This window comes from Pseudoliparis swirei, chromosome 23 (genome assembly GCF_029220125.1).
Source record: "Pseudoliparis swirei isolate HS2019 ecotype Mariana Trench chromosome 23, NWPU_hadal_v1, whole genome shotgun sequence".
In the NCBI taxonomy this organism is placed as follows: Eukaryota; Metazoa; Chordata; class Actinopteri; order Perciformes; family Liparidae; genus Pseudoliparis; species Pseudoliparis swirei.
Genome location: NC_079410.1, coordinates 20,919,008 through 20,943,138, shown reverse-complemented (window position 1 = coordinate 20,943,138; position 24,131 = coordinate 20,919,008). Strand labels below are relative to the sequence as shown.

The 24,131-nt window shown below is 40.2% G+C and overlaps 2 protein-coding genes across 2 annotated transcripts; one reads left to right on the top strand and one right to left on the bottom strand.

The window, feature by feature from the left end:
- Nucleotides 1–20,010: 20,010 nt before the first annotated feature.
- On the bottom strand, nucleotides 20,011–20,674 carry LOC130188550 (hemoglobin subunit beta-2-like). The gene is made up of 3 exons (XM_056406947.1): nucleotides 20,583–20,674; nucleotides 20,239–20,461; nucleotides 20,011–20,139 (listed from the first exon to the last, which is right to left on the bottom strand). The coding sequence occupies exons 1-3, from the start codon at nucleotides 20,672–20,674 to the stop codon at nucleotides 20,011–20,013; spliced, it is 444 nt and encodes a 147-aa protein (XP_056262922.1).
- Nucleotides 20,675–23,207: 2,533 nt separating this feature from the next.
- On the top strand, nucleotides 23,208–23,928 carry LOC130188549 (hemoglobin embryonic subunit alpha-like). The gene is made up of 3 exons (XM_056406946.1): nucleotides 23,208–23,305; nucleotides 23,393–23,600; nucleotides 23,791–23,928. Exons 1-3 carry the CDS (start codon nucleotides 23,208–23,210, stop codon nucleotides 23,917–23,919), a joined length of 435 nt encoding a protein of 144 aa, XP_056262921.1. The 3' UTR covers nucleotides 23,920–23,928.
- Nucleotides 23,929–24,131: the final 203 nt, after the last annotated feature.

Below are 24,131 nucleotides of genomic sequence, written 5' to 3'. Positions count from 1 at the left end.
TAAAAAAGCCATTGACAACAAATTTGACTATCTGGTGTTATGTTGGACCATTTCTAATAGAAAAGTGTCATTTGGTAAAAACACACACATTTATTGAATTACATTTCAGCACGACATAAGTGCAACAGTTTGAAAAAAGGTGTAACGTCTTGGTGAAGATTTCCATAATTTAACTGTAAAAAACAACCAATGGCAGAAAGAAAAAGAGGTTTTATAGTTGAGTCGATGTGCGCATTTATTCAAAATCTCAGATGGATAAGCGCGGGATGAAAGAAATCAATAAAATTGCAATACAAATAATATAGTCCCATTTGGAATCACCCACTACAGGTCCTCAAGTAAATACCCACAGGGAATTATTAGTAATTATATGTATATTGTAAAATGACCGATCACATAATTATCCAATTTTAATGAGTGCAACTATTTTTTTAATGTGCTAAATAAACACACAGGGTTAAAAAAAACATGTCAAACACTCATTTAAATTAAGTAATACATTGGAAGCCATAAATTAACACGGCACAAGGACTAATCAAAAACGTGTAATATAAATAGACGAAGTGGCATATTAGAAATATTCTATATATGCAGGTTGTTTTCATGTCATGTGTACATATACAGGACTGTCTCAGAAAATTAGAATATTGTGATGGATCCAAGGGGGATACTAATCCTATAATAAAAGGATATACCTACAACAAAGCCTTAATGTAAAAGTGCACATTTATTTGTCAACTAAACTCTTTGGTGTTAACCACGATAGCAGAGAAAGTGGGTAACTTTTCCAGATGGCGGATATCTCGCTGTGCATCAAAACTGATGTGCAGACAGATGTGAAGTGGACTCGGTCCGTGGCCTTTAGATCAGCACCCCTCCGGAGAGAGAGTGGATAATGAATGCAGACAGACCTAGCATGTCCTCCCTGCAGCTGAATCCGCTCAGTTAGTAGCACACTTATGAGTGTCCATGTGACATTTGACAAACGATAACCTTCTCTCCTCATACAAGGGTACCGTCACACTGGCCCAAGTTGTTAGCGCTGCAGCACCTCTGTGACAAAACCCCCGGGAGTCACATCGACCTTCAAGCTGCGGTGACACATTATTCCATGACACACAAGGTGACTTGGACTTCTCTTCCTGTTGGCTCGGTGGTGCAAAGTTCATCTTACTTTGACGAAAACCAGTTGGAATATGAGAAGCCTATAGCCTACTCTACTGTAATGAATTCCTGTAAATTGTCTTATTATTATGAGATGATAATTATCATATCATCATCTGATGAAATTGCTATTGTGAACATGATAGCAAGGAGTTGGTTATTTACACATGCAGCAGGCGCAAAGCAACATTTACATTGCAATTTCAAATCTGTCATAAATGTCTGGCTCTTTAGCAGATACATGTTCCATAATGTTTCCATCTTTGTCATCCTGCAGGTTTGGGTTAGTTTATTGGGTATATCAGAGCTTATTTGTTGAAAATGTTCTTAAATCCTAACTAAAGCATGCTAACAATGCTAATGCTAATAACACTAATATGCTGTTTGGCAGGTAATGTTTTAAAGTTTGACATTTTATTTTGATGAGTTATAATGCTGTTAAACTAGAATGGGCACTGGGTAGAGCGCATACCTTCGCATATCACAAGATTGGGCATTGAATTATGAACATTTTGGCATTAGTTGCCAATTGGACAAAAATGTATCATGCTATGGTAAAAAAAAAGATGTTGACCTTTCCATGACCTTGACCTTTGACCCGATTGATCCCAAAATCTAATCAAATGGTCCCCGGATAATAACCAATCATCCCACTAAATTTCATGTGATTCAAGAAGATTTGACCTGTTCATGACCTTTGACCTTGACCTTTGACCCGATCGATCCCAAAATCTAATCAACTGGTCCCCGGATAATAACCAATCATCCCAGCAAATTTCATGCGATTCGGTTCAATACTTTTGGAGTTCTGAGAATAACACGCATACAAATAAATAAATAAATACACGGCGATCAAAACATAACCTTCCGCATTTTCAATGTGAAGGTAATAAGCATGAAAACCAAAAGGAACGTTGGATTACATAAAACGTAGGCTATGTGCCAATCAATCCAGTATATTTTGCGATAGCAATCCTCTCAAAATTGAAACTGACCGACTGACCACAACAACCATCTCCAGAGCGTTACCGCTTGTATGGCTACAATTGTTGGTTAAAAGGTAAGAATTACAAGAAATAGTAGACGCCTTTACAGCGGCAGTAGGCTACAAATACTAAAGGTCAGTTGGTCAGAAATGTATTGTGGTATTGCAAATGAATGACATAGTAGATTTGATGGCAGTTCCATAAAAAATATTCAGATGTATGCTTGTCAATACGCAGTGTCCTCAAAGTGTGTGTTGACGGGTGTGAGACAAGGTGAGAGTCGGAGAAAAGATGAAGCTATCAACAGGTAAGTGTCTGAAAGCTGAACTGTGTGTAAGGTTTAGCTTGAAGAACTGCATTCCCACTGCTTCATGTTTCATTCAGCAGTGATATGCATAATTAAGGGTATCATGTACCATTTTTTAAGGTTACCCTGCCACTTTGAGCACAGAATAATTATAGTTTGCACTGCACAGTAACGGTGTCAGGTTCTTTGTTTAGGAGAACAGAACATCTGTGACTGGTCACGTTTCCATCCCGTAATCTCATTTACCAAATCTGCGTGCCTGAAAAAGTATATATACATAAGCAATATCTCACGACATGACCGTGGTATGTGGTGATTGTCCGACAAGAAGTCTGTTGCCGAGCAACCATGACAGTACATTAGTCATTAGTTTGTTTGTCAGACGCATGATAATAAAAGTGTGAAGAAAATGTTGATGTTTTAGCATTTGTATGTGGTTATAATAATGGCTATGAACCAATCAGATTGCTTCATTTGGGCTACCCATTTAATAAGAGGAACTTAGCTTATGCTGTAATAATGTGTTGAAATAGGTTTTGCTCTCTTAAGTTGCCACAGCAATTATCTCCGCATTTAATTAAGTTAATTCTCATAGGAGTCTGGATGAATGTTGTAAGCCACATCAGTAAATGTTATAATTATTCTTGTCCAATCATGCCTGCTCCGACATGTTTTCATCTCTGCTGTATGGATGTCAGTTTGCATGTCTTAGCAGAGCTAAGAGCACAGTGGATAAAACATAACACAAATAGCACCAACAATAAGACTTACTAGACGGAGGAATTAAGGAAGAATGGAGACACAGGATACGTGACTTGTCTGTTACACAGCCAATAGAGAACTGCCCTCACCCTCCAGTGAGGCTTTTTATTGACACTCAAATAAACAGTTCACGCCCACACACAGGTGGCTCAAATCAGGTTCATTGGTCACATCAATCAGTTCAAGTTGCCCAATGTCCAATCACACAATATGAGAGCATATCTCAACACCCCCACTTGCTCTTACTTTGTGAAGTTCATAAGTACATTGTTCAGTACATCATTTTCCAAAAATAAATTCATCAAACTTATTCAACTTAAATTTGGTAGCAGGCTTTGTCATCACATCTGCTACCATTTCCTCAGTAGGGCAGTATTCTAATACAATGTGACCATCGTTCACAGTGGACCTAATGAAATGATACTTGATGTCAATATGTTTACATCTCTGTCGGCTGACAGGATCCTTTGCTAAAGCAATTTTACCTTGGTTGTCTTCGAAAACCTTAGGTTGTGGATACTTCTGTTTATCAAGACCTTCAAGAAGCTGTTTCAGATACAGGCACTCTTGAATTGTGGCTACTAAAGCCATATACTCTGCCTCACAAGTGGACAGTGCAACAGTGGGCTGCTTTTTGGTTTTCCAGGAAACCAGTGTGCCCTTTTTTGTTAGGCTCACACAATAACCAGTGGTACTGCGTCTATCATTGTCAGCTGCCCAATCTGCGTCACTGTATGCTTGTAGACCTAAAGTATCACATTTTGTGTAACACAACCCTTTGTCACTTGTACCTTTAAGATACCGGAGAACATGTTTAACTGTAACCCATTGCTCATCAGTTGGCTCTGAAAAGTACTGTGACAGCTTGCTTACAACAAAACTTAAATCAGGTCTCGTACAAACAGACAAATAGATGAGGCTACCGACTACCTCTCTATACCTTCTGACGTCTATCATCATGTCGGCACCATCAGTGTAGTTTAGTTTTTGTTCACAAGGTGTAGACCTTGGTTTGCAATCCTGCATGTCAAATCTTTCCAGGATTTTGTCAACATACTTTGCTTGTGACATTTTCACACAGTTATCAAACTGGTTGAAATCAATACCCAGAAAATGTCTGAGTCTTCCCAAATCTTTCATTTGGAACCTGGATGCAAGCATCGCTTTCACAGACTTTAGCGCATTTTCATCACTTGCAGCAATGATCAAATCGTCAACCCAGATCACCATTAACACCTTGTCGTGTTCCGTTTCTCTTGTGTAAACACAATTGTCTGCTTGATTTTGTACAAAATGATTCTTTGTGAGATAATCATGCAACACTTTGTTCCAATTTCTGCCCGATTGTTTTAGCCCATATAATGAGCGTTCTAGCTTACAGACCAACTTTTCATTGGTGCTAGATTTCACCTCGTAACCCTCTGGTTGTTCCATGTAGATCTCACAGTCTATCGGTGCATTTAAGTAGGCCGTTTTGACATCCATCTGGTGCAAAATCAAGTCGTCCTGTGCTGCTTTCTGCATCAACACTCTGACACTAGTCAGGTTAGCAGTAGGAGAAAATGTCTCCTTGTAGTCAACTCCCAATTTTTGACTGTAACCCTTTGCCACATACCTGGCCTTGTATCTCTCAGACCCATCACTGTTTTTCTTTAGAGCATAAACCCATCTACCCCCCACTGCTTTCTTACCCGGAGGCAAGTTGGTTAGAGTAAATGTGTTATTTGCTTTAAGAGACTGCATTTCTTCATCCATGGCACTAACCCACTCTTTTGATTTGTCTGAGCTCATGGCTCCTTCAAAAGTTACAGGTATGTCGCAAGTGACTTCATAACAGTAATCAATGTTACTTTGGACCTGGTCCATTTTTCCAGCAGACTGAGAAACATTGTCACGTAGGTAAAATGGCTTCCTTCTCACTCTAGAAGGGTAAGTTCTAGGCTCATGCTTAACTTCAACTGCTCTCGGTTGGCTACTCTCCTCAGTCTCAATGACTGGAACCTCTTCAGTCTCAAGGACTGGGATTGCATTCTGCCCAAATCTATCTGCTCTGTATTCTACCATCAGATCATCCTCATCAGCATCAACATTAGTCTGAGTCTGTTGCTCAACCCCAGGCTGAGAAACAAACTTGACTAATCTATTTCTCTGCACCTTCTCGCTGTCAGGAAAATAGATAAGGTATGCTGGACTGGTTTTGTCATACCCAACAAAAACACCTTCTACACCCCTTGGGTCAAGTTTTTTCTTGTCTTGAACATAAGCAAAACACTTTGAGCCAAACTTTTGCATTTTGGACAGGTTGGGTTGTCTCCCAGTCAACGCCTGTACTGGTGTTTGCTTTGTTCGTTTGTTGAAACAACGGTTTCTAATCACTGCTGCTGTCTGTACAGCATACGGCCACAGACCTTTTGGTAGGCCACTCAATTAACATGCATCTTGCCATATCAAAAAGTGTGCGCCAATTTCGCTCAGCCGTTCCATTTTGATGTGGAGAATACGGAGCTGAGGTCTCGTGCCTAATACCATTTTTAACCATTAAAGATTTGAAACTCTTAGCAGTGTACTCTGTACCATTATCTGATCGCAAACGCTTAATTTTGCCATAAGGCGCTACATCGGCCAGAAACCGCTCAGTGGCTTGCACTGTGTCACTCTTATTTTTAAGGAAATACACAAATACAGCACTGGAAAAATCATCAGTAAACGACAGTGTATACTTAAACCCCTCTCTGGACTCTGGGGATATTGGTCCTGCCAAATCTGTGTGGACCAGCCCTAGTGGCTCTGTAGCTCTAGCATCAGGCTTTCTATTTATGGTCTGCACAAATTTGCCCTGAATACATACATCACAGTGTGGAGGTTTACTGGTTGCCCCTTTAATTTGCATGCCCTCGACAACAGGTGGCAACTTCAACACATCCTCATAGTTACAGTGACCCAATACTTCATGCCACGTTTGTAAATCAAGACACCCTTTAACTTGGTCATCACATTTCACATCATTATCTACCGTGTGTAAATAATAAAGCCTGTTGTGTACGTGTATGTGGAATTTCGTACCATTTCTGTGAATCAGAATGTCCTCTCCTTTCTTGAAGATCACCGTCGCGTCACTTGCTGTAGCCGCTTTTACAGAAAAGATGTCTTGCGGATAGGAGGGGATGTACAACGCGTCTTTCAGCGTTGTTCTCAGCTGTCGACCTGTGCTGTCCGTCAGACAGACCACCGCGTCGCCTCGCCGCTCTGCTACGCCGCTGCACCGGGTGCCGTCGGCCAGCTCAACACAGTGTGACTCGGCCTTGAACTCGCCGTTGAAACACTTGAACTTGGCGAGGTCTGTAACGATGTGCGAGGTCGCCCCGCAGTCGACCATCAGGCCCCTCACGTTGACATCTTGGCTCGGCTGGACATCTGCTGCCATGTCGCTCAACCGGAACGCATACTCGTCCTCCTCCTCCGTCTCCTCTGAAGCTTTACGGGCGTCATCTTGGCCTCGTCGCCTCTTGCTCCGACAGGTCTCGCTGCTGTGTGTGTCGCTCCTGCAGTGGCTGCACCACACTTTGCGCTGACAAGCGCGGGCGAGGTGTCCGTGTGTCCCACACCTGAAACACCCCAGGCTCGCGTCCCCCGTCGCCAGCTGCTGCTGCTGCTGCTCACGTTCGCCTGGACCTGCACCTCGTCTGGTGGGTCTCGCTGCTCGTCGCCCCCGTGCTGTCATCACATTGTCCTCAGTGTCTGGAGCACGCATCTTCTCTGTGTCCTCGTAGCTTCGCAGTTTCGTCTTGAATTCAGGAAACGCCACGGTCTCATCTCTTTGCGTGATGTAGATAACAAACGGTTTAAACGATTCGGGAAGCCCTTTTAGAACCATAGCTACAAGTAGCCCGTCACTCAAAGTCTCGCCTGCGTTTCTCAACGCTGTGCTGACTGTCTCAGCACGTATCACATACTCGGTTACACTCTCGCTGCTTGACTTCTGGAGCGAGGTGAGCTCAGTATAAAGGCTGATAATTCTTGGCTTTCCTCTGCCTTGATAATAGTTTCTCAAAATAAGTAGTGCTGCTCTACCGTCGTCGGGTGCTTCCCGCATCACCAGGGACAGGCTCTTATCATCCAGAAACTGGATAAGCTCAGCATATGCTTCTTCATTCTTTGCCTCATTCCGCAGCAGTTCCTCTTCGTCCTCTGTCACAGGCACTCTCAGAATGGCTTCTTTCAACCCTTGCAGACGAAGGTGGCCCAAGAACTTAGTCTCCCACAGTTCATACTTATTTTCATCCCCGTCAAATAACAAGCGCGACCAGCGGCTCCCACTCGGCTCTACTGGCTTTCTGCTACTAGTCATGTTTGGTGCCTACACGCACCTAGTCTTAAGTGTTAGTTTTAAATGTTTTGCTCTGTAGGTTTTCGCCATCACCTGGGCCCATAACCTCTTAGCAGAGCTAAGAGCATAGCGGATAAAACATAACACAAATAGCACCAACAATAAGACTTACTAGACGGAGGAATTAAGGAAGAATGGAGACACAGGATACGTGACTTGTCTGTTACACAGCCAATAGAGAACTGCCCTCACCCTCCAGTGAGGCTTTTTATTGGCACTCAAATAAACAGTTCACGCCCACACACAGGTGGCTCAAATCAGGTTCATTGGTCACATCAATCAGTTCAAGTTGCCCAATGTCCAATCACACAATATGAGAGCATATCTCAACAGCATGACTGTCATTTTGTCCCGGCAGTCTCTTTTAGCATCTACAAAAAAAGAGAGGATATCCTCCTTTGCACCCTCTAACTCTCTCCCTCTTTTCCGTGCTCCTCCATCTCCCTTTTCTACTCCAGCTCATTTGTAATTTGTTCATTCCTTGTATCTTTGTCCTCATCCTCCCTCTTTTGCGGCACACTTTAACCACAATGTGCCTACCATCTCCTTTTCTGTTGATTTATCACCTCAGATCTCTTTTCTCTGCTCATCGTTTCTCTTCTCACATCCCTAAATCCTTCCTTTGCAGCACCCCTTTCTCAAAATCTTTAATTAGCCAGGGTTTAGCTTGGCTGCACTCCCTCCGCTTTCCAGGCCTCCTCTTATTTCTTTCTCCTCCTCTTCTGACTTTCTTGACCTGGTTCATCCACCCATATCCTTTTCAATCATGCATTTTAGTTTCTAGTGCTAATGTGCTTCGACTGTGCAGCTATTAAAAAGTGCATTGAGTTTTTCTAACGATAATTAAAAGAAAAATGCACTCATGCAAAGTAAAAGTGCATAAACAATGCATGTCACGTTGGAAACACACTTCTAAGCAGTGAATTAATTTCTGAGTTCTGTATGACTAACTTTTACTCTGTTTTCATGTCATGCGGAAACCAATTACTTTAGGGTTTTAGATTAAGACTTTAATGACCAGAGTTTGATGTTAAATTGCAAACGAAAGCAAAATGACAAAGGTGTAAAATACTTTGTCCTTTTCCCCACTTCAATACTGTCTATCAGTTCCTAAAGACCAACTACATCCCCTTCCCTTATTTCCTTCTCCAACGTGTCAGTTTCTCTACAGGCAACCAACTGGGAACGGACAACCAGCTAGACAGGTCACCGTTTTTAAATGACTTGGGTCAACAGCTGTTCTGTGTTCCTTGTCTGTGTCAAGCCAAGGCCAGGATAACTGCCATGCCCTTGCATAATTACATATGATTCATTAATATACGGAGACATGTTAACTGTCCTCGAGACTGTCTGTCACTTCAGCCACCATTGGCAGCCGTTTCCTGCGATGCCCTTGGGTTGTCCCATCTTAGCAAGGTGTGTGTGCCGGTGAGTTCACGTGCTTCCGCCTACATGTGTGTGTGTGTGTGTGTGTGAAAACTTATCTGCACTCAAAAAAACGAGTCAAGCCCTTCTTAGAGGTGACACATTTAAATATTGTTTGATACATTTAAATAAATCAATTACAAAACGAAGATATTTATATTGAATGGGTGTAACACAAAATGTAGGAATACTTTCATTTATTAGATATGTTTAGGTTAGATGGTGCACATATCAACTCAAAATAAATGTGTTTCATTGAGGACTACCTTTTGCGCATGCGCCAGCTGAGAATCAGTTGTTTACATGAGGTGAAGACACTTTCAGGGCTGTACGGTGGTGTAGTGGCTAACACTGTCGCCTCAAAGCCAGAGGCCAGTGGGTTCAATTCCCAGTTGGGGTGTTCCTTCTGTGTGCATTTTGCATATTTTGTTAGTTAGTTAGTTTATATTTTGAGTTGGACAAACACAAATTAATTTAATTTAATGAATATCGTTATTTTATTTTAGATGTATTTGATACAAATGAGTTGGACTAACTTAATTACATTTTATTGCACTGATGTGCTAAATTTGAGTTGGAGTTGCATATAATTATTGGATGGAAAACCTGCCAACAATTTAATTGAGTTCATCCAGAGTCATTTCTTTGAGTGTGGGCCTGTGTGCCAATTATATTTTTAACTTTAAGTGGCCTCCACTTTTGATCATTGTGGGTTCATTGTGGTAGAAATGAATGTTCCCTTACCTTGTGAGAAATCAAAAGTAGTTAAAGCATGGTTGCCCTATAACACTTTATTACAGGAACAAGTTGACCAGTAATCAACCATGAGCTAAGTACAAACCAGTCATGAAACATTCATGAATGGAACAGGAATCTCTGAGCGTCCAAGTAAGACTGTCAGAAATTACTGCTGTCGTTCAGTCCAAGTTTTCCATCCTGTAGTTTAAACGTTCCCAGAAGCCCAGGAGAATAATATCAGTGTTTGATCTACTCAGCTGATCTACTCAAGCGGAGAGCAATGATAGGTCAAGGCGGTCTCGAATTGGTCATGTTTGGCTTAAGTCAGTTAAGATGGACCCAGGACATGTCGGTCATCATTGGTGTCTTGTCACCCCACCTTTGAACCTGTCCTAGTTCTTCTTCCACATATATGCAACATGGTATATCAAGAGTTGCACACACTATTATTCCATAAGTGGACAATGATTAGGATTTTTCCTCCGACAATCACTTAGGAATAGTTTGACACTTTCGGAAATATGTCTTTGCTTTATTGCTGTGCGCCACATGAAGACACTGATAATACTCTCATGTGTCTGCTCAGTATGAAGCTACCACAGTCGGGTAGTTTAGCTCAGCATGAAGACTGGAAACCGACAGAAGCAGCTGGTAACACATCCACCTTCCAGCTATCGCCTTGTTTGACCTCAAGGTTCACGGTTTCATATTTGCCATTTGTGCATAGACCAACAGTCCAGACACATTGGAACATTCAGGACACTCTCAGATTCAACAGTTCAGGAAATTAAAAAAATACACTATTATAAGAAATACAAATATATAATATAAAAAACTATGCAGAAGGTGGTAATATTTTAGATACAGATTTAAAAACAAGTTTTCAACAAATTAGAGGGCACATTTTAAACAACACTAATACATAGCATAGTCCTTAGTGCTATTCCTGCATAGTGGAAAAAGGATAAGGGGAGAGTTATGTGGGGATATTGCACAGTTAGAATAGTGTACCTTTATCAGAAGGTATATGACACATGATCCTATTTCACAGATAATAATATATCACATAGTGCACATAATAAGTGAAGTGAAGTGAAGTTGGGTTATTGTTACACATAATAGTTTTGTTTTGCCATCAGTGTGACTGTGTTCTGAGTGATGATGCTGTCCACTCTGCTGTGTTTCAGGTTGTAAGTGCAGTGAGCTGGGTTATTTAAAAAAAAGAAGAGCATTGCAACCATGTAACCCTGTACAGGAAATTGACTTTGTATACCTATATACTCTCCCCAAACACACACACACACACACACACACACATACACACACGCATACACACACACACACACTTCAACCGATGTTTCGTCGTAACCTCTATGAAGCCAATGTTACAGTTGAATGTGTCCCTCATTAGGAGAAGTATAGTTGCAGAGCGGTGCAGTCTGATTCTACAGGGACCTGATTTGGTGCCTGCAGGCGGAGAGAGGAGAATGGGGGAAAGAGAAGAAGAGTGATGAAGGATAGAGAGGAGAAAGAAGAAGGTTAATAAAGAGTGAAAAGAGGGGAACACTAATTAGCTGAGAGCTAAGGATTGAAGGGGCTTAATGGACACATTGGATGTTGCAACAATAAGACCTGTTTTTATATTGATCGCATAAATATTAAAATACAAATATTTTAAAAGCATTTCTACACACAGGGCCTCCCTCTTAAAAATACAAGCTGCACCTTATTTTCAAAATGTAACTCATCCACGTCACATAGAGGATGTCTCAGTCATGTTGGCAGAGTAGACATTCAGACTTTTAAATAGCTCACTAAAATTAGAACAAGCCTGGAAGCTTCACTTTCCTCAGTAGCAACAGAGCTGGTTTGTAATTTTTGCAATACTCACATTTTCCACTTGATGGCAGCAGCTCAGAACACATCTGACACATGCAGCTGTTGTCAGGGTCACTTCAGCTTTCAGTTTGTCTGTAAGGTTTAATAAAACACAAGGATTTTTTTTTTATTACGGTTGTTTGGGTTTTCTTAAAATGAAGCCCAATGTAGCTGTAACACACACACACACACACACAAAGCTCTTCACAGGTTTTCTTAAGCGCCAAGACTCCAACACAGCAGGTTTCCTCTTTAATTTTACTTTTTATGCTTTTATTGTTTGGGGTTTTAGATGTAACACATACTGTATATTTTTATTACTATAATCTGGACTGTTAATTTGAAAGGAAAACTGCACACGCAGACTAATGGACCGCACGCACACCATGTGCTCACTGGTGTGGAGGAGGTGTGAGAGAGATCACTTTGCACTCATGAAACTTGTAACTAAGAGGTGTCACTACGAATTTTAGACCATGTGAAAAGACGCGGCACTGGAGCGTCAACTTCAATGCTTCAGATAAGTGCACACTGGAGTGTTAGCTGTGAAGACGCTTTATTTGTTGCAGTAGAGGCGCACCAAGGTCAAGAATGTTAGACCGAAGTCTAGTGGAATGAGGAGAAACTGAGGAGAGAGCTGTTGCTACTCGTTAATAACATTTGCATTATTCACACTCAGTTCAACATTGTATAGTTTGTACAATGTAATATAACAATACTTTCCATTAATCCTTCATCTATAAAATGAGTGCACACAAGTGTTGCAGGACACCAAAACTGAATACTGAATGTAATATAAGTGTCTGTTTAAATGCCGATGCACTTCAACTCAGACGGCTGCAATGGGATGTTTAAAAAAAGTTCAATTCTATTTGTAGAGGATGTTTCCTGAGCTGAGCGTTGACGCAGACGGAAAGCCACTGGGAGACTATCAGATCTCTGACAGGAAGGAGCTACCAGAGAGTGGACAGAATCTGCTGGGACATTTTAGAGAAAGACATGCGTTTCAAGCCAGCTGGCAGGCCTCATGAAGGCCATTCTCCGTGTCCCACAAATGTCTCCTCGTAAAAAAAAAACTTTCGGATAGTGACAAAAAAAGAAGAATAAAAGCCAGACGGAATAGAATCAGTATCCACAGCGGCACCCTCTATCCTCTTTTGTCCTGCGAGATCAACGAGAAACACTGGCAACCAAAATGCTCCGATTCAAAGAGATGCCAAGTCTGCTAGCTGTAATTACAACAGTGTGTTGCATAGAGACACCAGCATGAACACATATAAACATATGAGAAACAGCACGTGACCTTGTAAATCCTTTCCTGAGGAATAAAGTTCAAGATTCAAGATTCAAGATGTTTTATTTGCTGAAACAGTCTGTTGTTGCCAAACCAGGCTGAGTGTCTGTGTTTGTATTATAATGCCTCATGTTAATTCTTCCATTTTGGTATAATACAGGGGCCATTAAAAAGATATTTGTAGTGGCAATATAGGTCAGATACGTTGAGGGTTCACCAAATATACCGTGACACAGGAAATAATGATAGGATAAAAATGAAAGGCACCTCTGTTATCAAAAATAGAGCATGTTTCCTTTCAGATCTTCCTTCTACATCTGCCCAAATACTTATTTTTAGAAGGTGCACATATGTATGCATTGCAACTGTATTGAGTGGGCCGGTCTGACAGTAACTACCGGGCCACTTTTCCCCTGTACGCCCCTCAGGCTTCCCTTAATCCCCAAAGAATACTCGATCATGACGCTACCAGCTGAAAAATGCTGCGCCTCATTGCCTTCTGTGTTAAATTTGACAATAAACAAGTATTTAATTAGTTTAAACTTGACTCCCTTCATTTTCTTTCAAAGGCAACTATAGGCTACACTGAATAATCATAAATACATATTATTTATACAACACTGAAATCAAAATAATGAAATAACTTGCAAAAATAAATAAATAATGGCAATAATACTGCAAATCAATATCAACACAGAGGTAATTTCCCAAGGGTGGACAATCACTGTTTAGGGGAGAGATTTGGAAAAGGGTAAAGATAAAATAAATATATCGTGCGTAAAATCATTCAAACTGTGGTGCAGTTGCTCAGGGTGGGTATATTCAGAAGATGGGTATATAGACAGTTTGGATGTTTTCTCAGATGTGAATAGAGACGGAGAGCTGCAGGGAGCTGAGCCCTGCACTGTATACTCGACTTTACTGATAAGCTGTAACAAACTGCCCACAGCAACTAAGTGACAGGGTAGCGAACAAAAGATACCAAGCCACAAAGAAAAAAAACAACAGCAGAGGGCTGAGTCAAGAGAATGAGAGGAGGGGGACACAAACAGAATTAGATAGAGGAGACACACAAAGAAAGAGACCTGAGGGGAGGGACATACATAAATAAACACAGCCAGTATCACAGAGATTAAAATCGTTATGCTTTTATACTAACTACCTCCATCTGTCTGCATGCATGTTATGCTTTCCACACAATTTGGGGTGTCCTTTTCATTACTGCTCTTTTTCAAATTTCCTTTTGCTATCACACCTTTAAGAGGCCTTGATTGGCCACCTTCTGTTGAAATTCATACCTTTGTTTTATTTATGCCAATCTTATTTTCACGATCATTTTCTTTGTCGCCTTTTTTCTACTCGCTGTGGCATTTTTCTCCCGACCGAGATCATGAACGATTGATCTCATCACAGAGAGACAGAGGCCCGAATGAGAAAAACAGAGAGAGAATTGGTGAGCAGGAAGTATACAGGCCACTGAGCTACAGAAGCGCTCACTTTGTATTCGGCTGCTGTCGAGTGTTGTTGTTTTAATTGGAGCCAAACTCAGCTCAACACAGCAGTCAGATCCTCTCCGTCTGACCCCAGAACAATAGGTACTCACCCAACACAGAGAGACACACAGCGATAGACAGACACAGGACAGCAGAAAAGTTAAAACAACAGATAAATGCAATAAGAATTAGGGTAACATAAAGTTACTTGAAATCATAGCTATTCAATGGATTACTGACTACACTATTCCAATTTAGTTGTGAGTACTTTGAGTGACGAGCGGACAAGATGGTGGCTACCTTTTATGGCAGAAATGTTTTTATCTCCACTCCCGATTACTGCCAATCTCCACTGATAATGATTTTCAAAAATTAACCATCCTATGTATTTAATATTTTCAAACATTGGATTGATAAGGAGTCAGAATATTCTGCATGATTACATTCTTTAACCTCTAATCCTCCATTGCGAGAGGGGGTGGAATTCATTTAGCCTCTGAAACAATGTTTATGATGTCCGCAGTTGCCTTTGCATATTGTTTCTAATTCAGCAATCACAAAGACAGTTCAAACTCAAGTGGATGGGATCGAAGCGCTCATTGTGGCAATGAAGCAGAGGCAGCCCACCTAACGGCAAGCGGAGTGTAAATACATTTATTTAGCTGCCTTCAGGTGCCACATGTTTTGCCAAAAAATGAAAGAGACCATTTGGAATGGAAAAAGTGTGGGAGGATTGTGTCATGGGTTTGTCACCAGGTGAGGCTCAGGTGCAGAGAAACGGGCTGCACTCCAGGTTTAAAGCGAAACAAAAATATTTTACTTCAAAAAAAGGTATAATATAAAAACTAGCAACTACAAAAAAACACGAGGAATCGCATGTGGACAAAGACGGGGAGTTGATCATTGAAACAGAGACGCTATGAGACTGAGATAAAGACAACAAACCGACAGGAGACAAGAAAAGACTGGCACAATATATAGGGGGGGAAAACACAGGTGTATGGCATGATGCAATCAGGGAGACAGAGGAGTGGCTGAGGGCAGGTGAAGGTAATTAACCAATCAAGGAGACAGAGGAGTGACTGAGGGCAGGTGAAGGGAATTAACCAATCAAGACAGAGGAGACACAGAGGAGAAACAGAGGAGACATAGAGGGGACACAGAACACAGGAGACAGGAGACACAGAGGAGAAACAGAACAGGGCTTTACAGATTGTGGAAGTTTCCGAAAGTAATTTAACTTGTTACTAGTGTTCTGTAATCTTACAGGAAACGTTGCCCATGGGATTCTGTTAAACTGTATTTTGGTTGAAATGTGCAATTATTCCCTCGTTATTTAACTGTCCCCACTTATCTATGCAGCCAAAGCTACTGTGTATCCTTATCTAAATTTCCATTTTTGTACATTTCTCATAATGTTTCCCACTCATTGGAATAAGCAGAAGTGAAAGTGACTGTAGCCAAGTGCCTTTCCTCCAATATGATGAAGGCAGTTGGGTCTACGGATACTGAGAGCTGGATTGTTTTCTGAAATGGGAAGACACCACCACCGATGCAAGATGCAACGTGTCAATTAGCACCGATCCCCCCCTACACACCATTACATGCAGGAGTTTTGATTATATCTCTTATCAGGACAACGTGGGCCTGTGCAGCCCATGACTCACTTCTCCTCTCCCAGCGTACACATCTGGCTCTTTAGCTGCTCCACTTTGTTCAAAAGCAAGCAGTCAACCTTTTCCTTTGTTGCTGGCTCAGTTATCCTCTGTTGATTCATCAATACTTTCACATACACACAGTCAGCTGATCGAAGATCAGTGGGTGTTGAGTACTTTTCCAATAATCCTGAATTTGACATGTTATGGATATAACTTGTGAGAAGCATCTAATAATTCTGTACATATTAGAGTTTTTGATACGTACCATTTATTCTCTTCACTGTTTAGCTCTTTACAATAAAAGAGCTGCTTGACTGACTGCAGTGTGAGACAGGTTAGTTATTGTGGAGAGCGAACATAAAAGCTTCACATGAAGAAGATTAATGATGGCAATTGAGTGGAAATACTGCAGCCCCTGCAATGGCGAGAGACCGTAGCGGTAATGCGGTGGATTAGTGCAAAGTTACACAGGGAGTGGTGATGGAGAATGAGAGGATTCAATCATTACGGCTTACTAATTATTTGTAGTGCATATTTAGTAGCTCTGTTGGTTTGTTTACATTAAAAAAGAATGACTATAGGAACACGAATAGTTTTCCTTTGTATAGCTAAGTATATTTAACCTTTAACAAGAACAGCAGGTTTACCAGGAGTCACTCTGTTAGCTACTGATTACTAAACATAGAAAAGTGTTCAATGCCCACGAAAGCATAGAGGCCCACAGCCCTCTGGTGGGCCTCAGAGCGCCAGCCATTAGGCTAGATACTGCCAAGTGGTAATTTAATTGAGGAGTTATATTGATATCTAAACAGGCTTAAGAAATCACATTGTCCACTGTTGGGTAGCTAACGTTCAGACGCACAAATACTAAATGGATCAGTTTCACAAAAAGGTGATGTAGAGACAACCCTGAGCTTGTGAGGAAATATGTATTGATTCCCTCAATTCAATAAATTATGATTCATAAATGCAGGCTGTGATGGAGGAGGGTAACAGAACATGTATTTTGGTCATTGCAGCTGACAGTGGCATGGCAAATATTGACATTTCAGTTTATTATTTCTACTTTTTTTGTCATGGTATGTTCTTTCCTCTCATTTATGAGGTAAGGTGGTCCCCATAATATGTTTTTAGCCAGAAGCCTGCTGTTACAAAAGGTTGAGAACCTCAGTATTTAAGTATAATTTGCTCTTTATGTTTTTATTGCTATGTATATTGACCAATATAAGATTACAGTTGAGTCAATCTCCAGTTTTACGTTTGAAAAATATTCATAAGCAATGATGCCAACATGATTCACAAAAACATGAGCTCAATTATTTATTTGTATTAATTTAGATGGAGAACATTATCTATGCAGGAAATTACATAAAGGCACATTTTTAAATGTCACTCCAGTGCCTTTAAGGTTGTGAAATTGTCTTCTCCTTCAAGCAATTTGAGAATTAAGTATAATCTGAACAAATTAAAATCATATAACAAGGGCTTTCAGAAACAACGCTGATTAAAATGACTACACCCATGCTCGTGGCTCTGTGAGGCTGTAGGCTACATAATGCTCTGTGCTAAATGATGATGTTTAGTAGCTATAAGTTTGCCGTGTTGGAATGCTATCAATTATCAATGCTGAATATAATACATTTTAAAGGTATTTTACCACGGCAAAAAAACAACTCAATGGAGGTACATACACATACTCTGACAGGCAAGTGCCAGGAAGAAAGTCTGAAGAGGTAAACGTATCCAAAGGGGTGAGGCAGAGAGAAGCACCAGTCCCTGGAACAGGCAGAAGGTCCCACAGTCGGGTAGGTAGGTTGGCACAGATTTAAGGTCAGGAGACTTTGATGATCTGGCAGGGCACCAATGGAGTGGGAACAGGTAAATAGGGGGGCAGTGGAAGGTCAGGTGAATGTGGTGAGAGAGAATGGGGTTACTGCAGGGCAGGAGGGAGTGGCTGCATGTGGGAGGTGAGATGAAAAATATCTTTGGCCATCAACGACAATTTTAAATTTTGACCCAATTACGGCTCACGAGGAGAAATCTGTCTGACGGCAGAATGAATATCTTTGCATAATTTAACGGTAATCCATCTAATAGTTGTTGAGATATTTAAGTCTGGGCCTCACAGACAGACCGACAATGTCTATAGAGCTACACCACCATCATGGCTGAAAGAAACGGGTGAAGTTAGAGATCTGCCACTCAGGTTTTTGCGACTGGGAGATTGCAGATTCAATTCCCGTGCGGGGAGGAAAACTGAATGAGGTTTGTGTGTCTACCGCTCTCTCTGCAATTACTGTGATTGTTTCCTTCAGCGACACGCTGAAGGCCCAGCTGGTCAGCGGGCACCAGCAGGGAGCAGCACAGTGGGGCTGTGAAGGAAGATGAAGCCGGAGCACACTCAGCAGAGCTGCACTGGAGAACACTTGGGAAGAAACGTTCCCAGCAGACGCTCACTGATTCATCGGGATTGATTTCTGGTCTGAAGGACTATTGACTGACTGGGTCACCTGCTATCTGATGAACGACTGGTTTACTCCCTGGGAGTGAGGTACTTAAAAGTGCTCACACAACCAGTTGAAATTACATTTTCATCCACACACGACCCCTCCTCCCCCATACTCTGTATCCATGAAAAGACCTCCAACTTTACACAGACACACACACACACACACACACACACACACACACACACACACAAACATACATACAAACAAAGAGAGTAATATTAGTATGCCCCATATGATTAGCTCCTATTATATATTAGTGCAAACAACACAATATCATATATAATTGTCCTACAATGCTTATCATTTTTCTGCTTTATGTTATTTAAATTTACCATCCACCCCACGAAAGTTCAATATCTTTCAAAAGAAAATCTTTATCAATTACTGTATTTAAACACACTTTTGAGTGTGACTACTTTCATTCTATTTTCTATTTGTACTCCATTACATTTTAAAGACAAGTAGTGTTACGTAACAGATGTAGATTATGAATGAAAAAAATTAACACAGACTTATTCATGATAATAAAATGGATCAAGCATTATAAAGTCTTTACGTGGGGTTGTTCTAAAATCCATGCGACAACTGTGAGTCATGACAACATAGTTAATATATTAATATTGTTATTATTATTATCCTCAATATTATTTATAGTATTATAGTTGAACTTTTGACATTTGATTAATAATCCTATTCATATAACTTCACATTTCTACACTTTATGAGCATTTAATGGCAACAATATATTCTGTGGAAATTTTCTTTTAATTAAACATTTCAGCTGCATCCTTCCAAAGAGATAATCGTCATGAGTGCTTTTTATTCAAGACGAACCAGAAACTTTTTAATTTTTACTGTGTAACATCTTAATTTAATCCAGTAATATATAGACTGATATTTACACATCTGAACTGAATACCACATGTCTGGCCTTTATTAGAACATCAACATTATTCAAATAGCCCTTCTGGTTACAGAGGTAAACCATATTTAGTTTGGGTAACAATAGTCGAGCGTAGGCCTAAGGAATAAGTTTGTTTCATAGGTTAGAAAAAACTGCATTTGTTTCCATTATAATTATAATAACAGCAACAGTGGTTCATTCAAAACATTGTTTTGTTCATGTAATCTAATTACATAAGTTATTTTCATTTTCCTATGTTTTTCATCATCTATCATTTGTTTTGTTTAACTACTTTAACTACATTTTATCAGCGCCATTGTTCACCATTTTCCCTAAAGGTAATTTTTGTATGTCAAATGTACTATTATTCATTGTGACCTCTATTTGTGATGAAAATTATTGAGAAAAAGAACTTGGTGGATTTGCTTATTGTTTTATTTTCTTTGAGATAAAACAAACACATCTTTTCACGATAAGCTTGTGAGGGTCTTCTGTTGCAGCTCTCTAGTGGTACTGTCTTCTCAGAGAGGACACCACCACGGCGAGGAACTTATGGAGAGCTGCCTGGACTTCACCAGTGAAGGCTTTGCCCATCCGAGAAGCGACCACGATGGTCAGGCAGTCGGAAATGAGCTGCAACACAACATCAGAACATCAGCAACATGAAAGTCTGGTCCACTTCTGATTTATTGTTTAACATGATTATCACTTTTATTAGTTTCACAACTTTACCTTGAAGTTGTCGGGGTCCACACGCAGTTTCTCAGAGTGCAGCACGCTCAGCTCGGCGTAGGTGTCCTTCAAGTTGTCCATGTTCTTCACACCCCGCTCCAGACTGTAGAGGATAGTTGTTCCGTGTTTTGCAACGAGTGGATTTCCCATGATCGTAGCGGCGTTGTAGAGGTTTCCGAAGTTACCGAAATACCTCTGAGTCCAGGGGTAGACGATTAGACACCTGAGGAAAAAAAACAATCATGTTACAAGGATAGATGGGGAGGAAATGACTATTTGTGATTATCTGGATATCACAAATGTTTCCTCTCAAGCAGACCTTGTTATGCCGAGTTAAGACTCACCTGGAAAGAGTCTCAGGGCCCACTGACTCATAGTCCATCTTGGAGAAGACATCCTGAATGGTGGCACGCTCGAAGTCTGTCCATTGAACCATTGTGCCGGCTCTAGATTGTCCTATGATGCTTAGTAGATCTTGCTCTCTCAGACAACTGAAGCATCTTTTAAAGCCCCCCAGCTCCCCTCCCAAAAGCATGTGATTGGATGGGCGGTGGGCCGGCCAAGATCTATGTTATAGATTTGCAACGATAAAACAAGGGCGTTTCGGCTCAGCCTAGATTTGGTATCTCTGAGACACAAGAACTAGAAAGAGTTTGGTTGAAAGTATATTTACCTCTCTGCATCTGCACAAAGACCAATAAAAATATGCAAAGAGCCTCAGACCCACGATGATTATTGTATCTTTTGACCACACAAACGACCTCCTTAGAGGTTCCAGCATCAGCATCTTGGATACCGATCTCTAAAGTTAACTGCACAATGTTGATCGATCACGTCAAACATTAGTATATGTTTGTTTTCATTTATTAATCGGCCATCAACATCAAGCAGCACATCAAGAGGGATATATATTGTCAAAAGGTTCCACCTGATTTTCTTTATTCATTTGTATTATTTATAGTAAATGACCAAATAAAATAAATATTAAATGACAAAGGAGAACTAATCACAAATTGAAGACATTTAAAGTTGAAAACACACTCTCTCTTTCTCTCTCTCTCTCTCTCTCATGCACACATACGCAAACACACGCACACGCGCACACACACACACATAAATACATACATACATACAAAGTAATATTATAAATATTAGTAATATGTCCCATATGATTAGCTCCTCTTCTATATTAATGCGACAACACAATATAATTAGGGCTGTGAAACGATTACAAATTTTAATCAAATTAATCACAGGTTTCTGTGGATTAATCATGATTAATCACATATTACTGATATTCTCTGTATATTTTTGTGAGAACATAAAGATTTATGACAAAAGACGGATATATACAGGACTGTCTCAGAAAATTAGAATATTGTGATGAAGTTCTTTATTTTCTGTAATGCAATTAAAAAAACAAAAATGTCATGCATTCTGGATTCATTACAAATCAACTGAAATATTGCAAGCCTTTTATTCTTTTAATATTGCTGATTATGGCTTACAGCTTAAGAAAACTCAAATATCCTATCTCTAAATATTAGAATATCATGAAAAAGTATACTAGTAGGGTATTAAACAAATCACTTGAATTGTCTAATTAACTCGAAACACCTGCAAGGGTTTCCTGAGCCTTGACAAACACTCAGCTGTTATAAATCTTTTTTTTTACTTGGTCTGAGGAAATATTAAAATTTTATGAGATAGGATTTTAGAGTTTTCTTAAGCTGTAAGCCATAATCAGCAATATTAAAAGAATAAAAGGCTTGCAATATTTTAGTTGATTTGTAATGAATCCAGAATGCATGACATTTTTGTTTTTTAAATTGCATTACAGAAAATAAAGAACTTTATCACAATATTCTAATTTTCTGAGACAGTCCTGTACATTTATACACAGGGGTGCACATAACTTTTTCAGTGAGTTACTCAGGTGAGTACCGGGAGATGGTGTTTGGTACTCACTCCATATGTAGCATCAGCTTTTGTGACGTCCACCTACGGGGGGGCGACACGTAGAGACAGAATGACATGCTGCTGGTTAGAGACGACCAACAACAGACGTATTGGAAGCTCATTCTGCGCATGCGTTAAATGCGTTAAAAACAACAACTAATTAATCCTGTAATTTAATCATAATGCGTTAACGCGTTATTTTTCACAGCACTAAATATAATATATAAGTGTCCTACAATGCTTAAGTATTGTCTGATTAGAACAGATATATTCTGCTTTATGTTATATTTAAATGTAGCATCCAATCCACTATAGTTCAGTATATTTCAAAAGAAAACTTTTATTAATTACTGTATTCATCACACTATTGAAGTTCCATCCTACTTCCTACTTATACTCCATTACATTATATAGGCAAGTTTTGTTTGCATATTTTTACTCCACTACATAAATTGACAAGCTTAGTTACTCTACAGATGAAGCTTATGAATGAACAAATAAAAACAAACTTATTAATTATAATAAAATACATCACGCTACACAACATTATTAATGTAATCTTTTTTAAATCAGCCCACCTTTACCAATGATAAACACTTCATCACATCAATGATTACAACACCGTGATATTATAATTATAATTCTAAAATGGAGAATCTTTCCTGCTATTTTTAATTTGGGTCATTTCAATGGTACTTATTTATTTTAATTTAAATACAATATTTGAATACTTCTTCCACCACTGTTTCAGAAGAACTTTTCAACTTAACTTCTAAAGCATACACATTTGAATTCTGATGACTTGACAAGATCGTATCAGAATCAAAGAACCTGTAGAGCCACAATGATCGTTATTGTTTATCTCATGGGGAGGGGGCTGCAGCGTCATGTGAAACGCCTTGTGCAGCTATCTTAGAGGAGGTTCCGGGTGTGTCCATGCTCAGTTACAAGCATAAAAACCCTCTGATTTTGGGCTCATCACAGCATTCAGCACTCGTTCAACCGCCAAGATGACCAGTCTCAATGCAAAGGACAAGGCAGCAGTCAAAGCCATCTGGGCTATAGTGTCTGGACAGAAAGATGACATCGGCACCGGTGCTGTGGCCAGGTAACTATGACAACAAACTGAGTGATGTAACCTGCTCCATCATTTAATGATTCATTCATCAACACGTTGTATTTGTTTGTGACCCAGGATGCTGACGGTGTACCCGCAGACCAAGACTTACTTTTCCCACTGGAAGGACCAGAGCCCCACCTCTCCTGCTGTGAGGAAGCACGGAGTCAAAGTGATGGCTGGAGTTGCAGAAGCTGTGAGCAAAATCGACGACCTGAAAGGAGGTCTTTCTGGCCTCAGTGAGCTGCATGCCTTCACTCTGCGTGTGGACCCTGCCAACTTCAAGGTGCAGAGACTAAGTCATTACAAGATAAGAGTCTGTGATATGAAGTGTTCCTCAAACTTAGATTGTTGTTCCAGACCTGCAACAGGTCCATTTGTTGTTTTCATTTACATAAAGCTCCCATGTTTGATGATGTGGGGAGTTTTACAAACTCCATACATGTAACATCTGTGTGATTGCTTTCTTTTCACAGATTCTGTCTCACTGCATCCTCGTGGTCATGGCCATCATGTTCCCCAAAGACTTCACCCCTGAGGTCCACGTGGCCATGGACAAGTTCCTGGCTGCTGTGGCTCTGGCCCTGGCTGAGAAGTACCGATAAACAGCAGGAGATGACGGCGACTGCAGCATGAGCTTACAGTGCATAATGATCAATAAATGCATTCAAGCCAAAAGCAGAGCAATTGTTGTTTTCTCTATTATTATTTGTGATGGTTTGTGTCATGGAGGAGATCAAAAGTCACATCTACAGCACAAAGCTGAGTTAAAACATCAAGAATGTCACATTTTACATTTAGCCAAACATTAGAGCTG

What these genes read in the sequence shown, in the direction of transcription:
- LOC130188550 (XM_056406947.1), bottom strand. Translation starts at nt 20,674, where the DNA reads ATGGTTCAATGGACAGACTTCGAGCGTGCCACCATTCAGGATGTCTTC. An exon ending in GGCCCTGAGACTCTTTCCAG is followed by an intron (nt 20,462 to 20,582) that starts GTGAGTCTTAAC and finishes TTTTTTCCTCAG; the next exon opens with GTGTCTAATCGTCTACCCCT. An exon ending in TGGACCCCGACAACTTCAAG is followed by an intron (nt 20,140 to 20,238) that starts GTAAAGTTGTGA and finishes GTTGTGTTGCAG; the next exon opens with CTCATTTCCGACTGCCTGAC.
- LOC130188549 (XM_056406946.1), top strand. Translation starts at nt 23,208, where the DNA reads ATGACCAGTCTCAATGCAAAGGACAAGGCAGCAGTCAAAGCCATCTGG. An exon ending in GGCACCGGTGCTGTGGCCAG is followed by an intron (nt 23,306 to 23,392) that starts GTAACTATGACA and finishes TTTGTGACCCAG; the next exon opens with GATGCTGACGGTGTACCCGC. An exon ending in TGGACCCTGCCAACTTCAAG is followed by an intron (nt 23,601 to 23,790) that starts GTGCAGAGACTA and finishes TTCTTTTCACAG; the next exon opens with ATTCTGTCTCACTGCATCCT.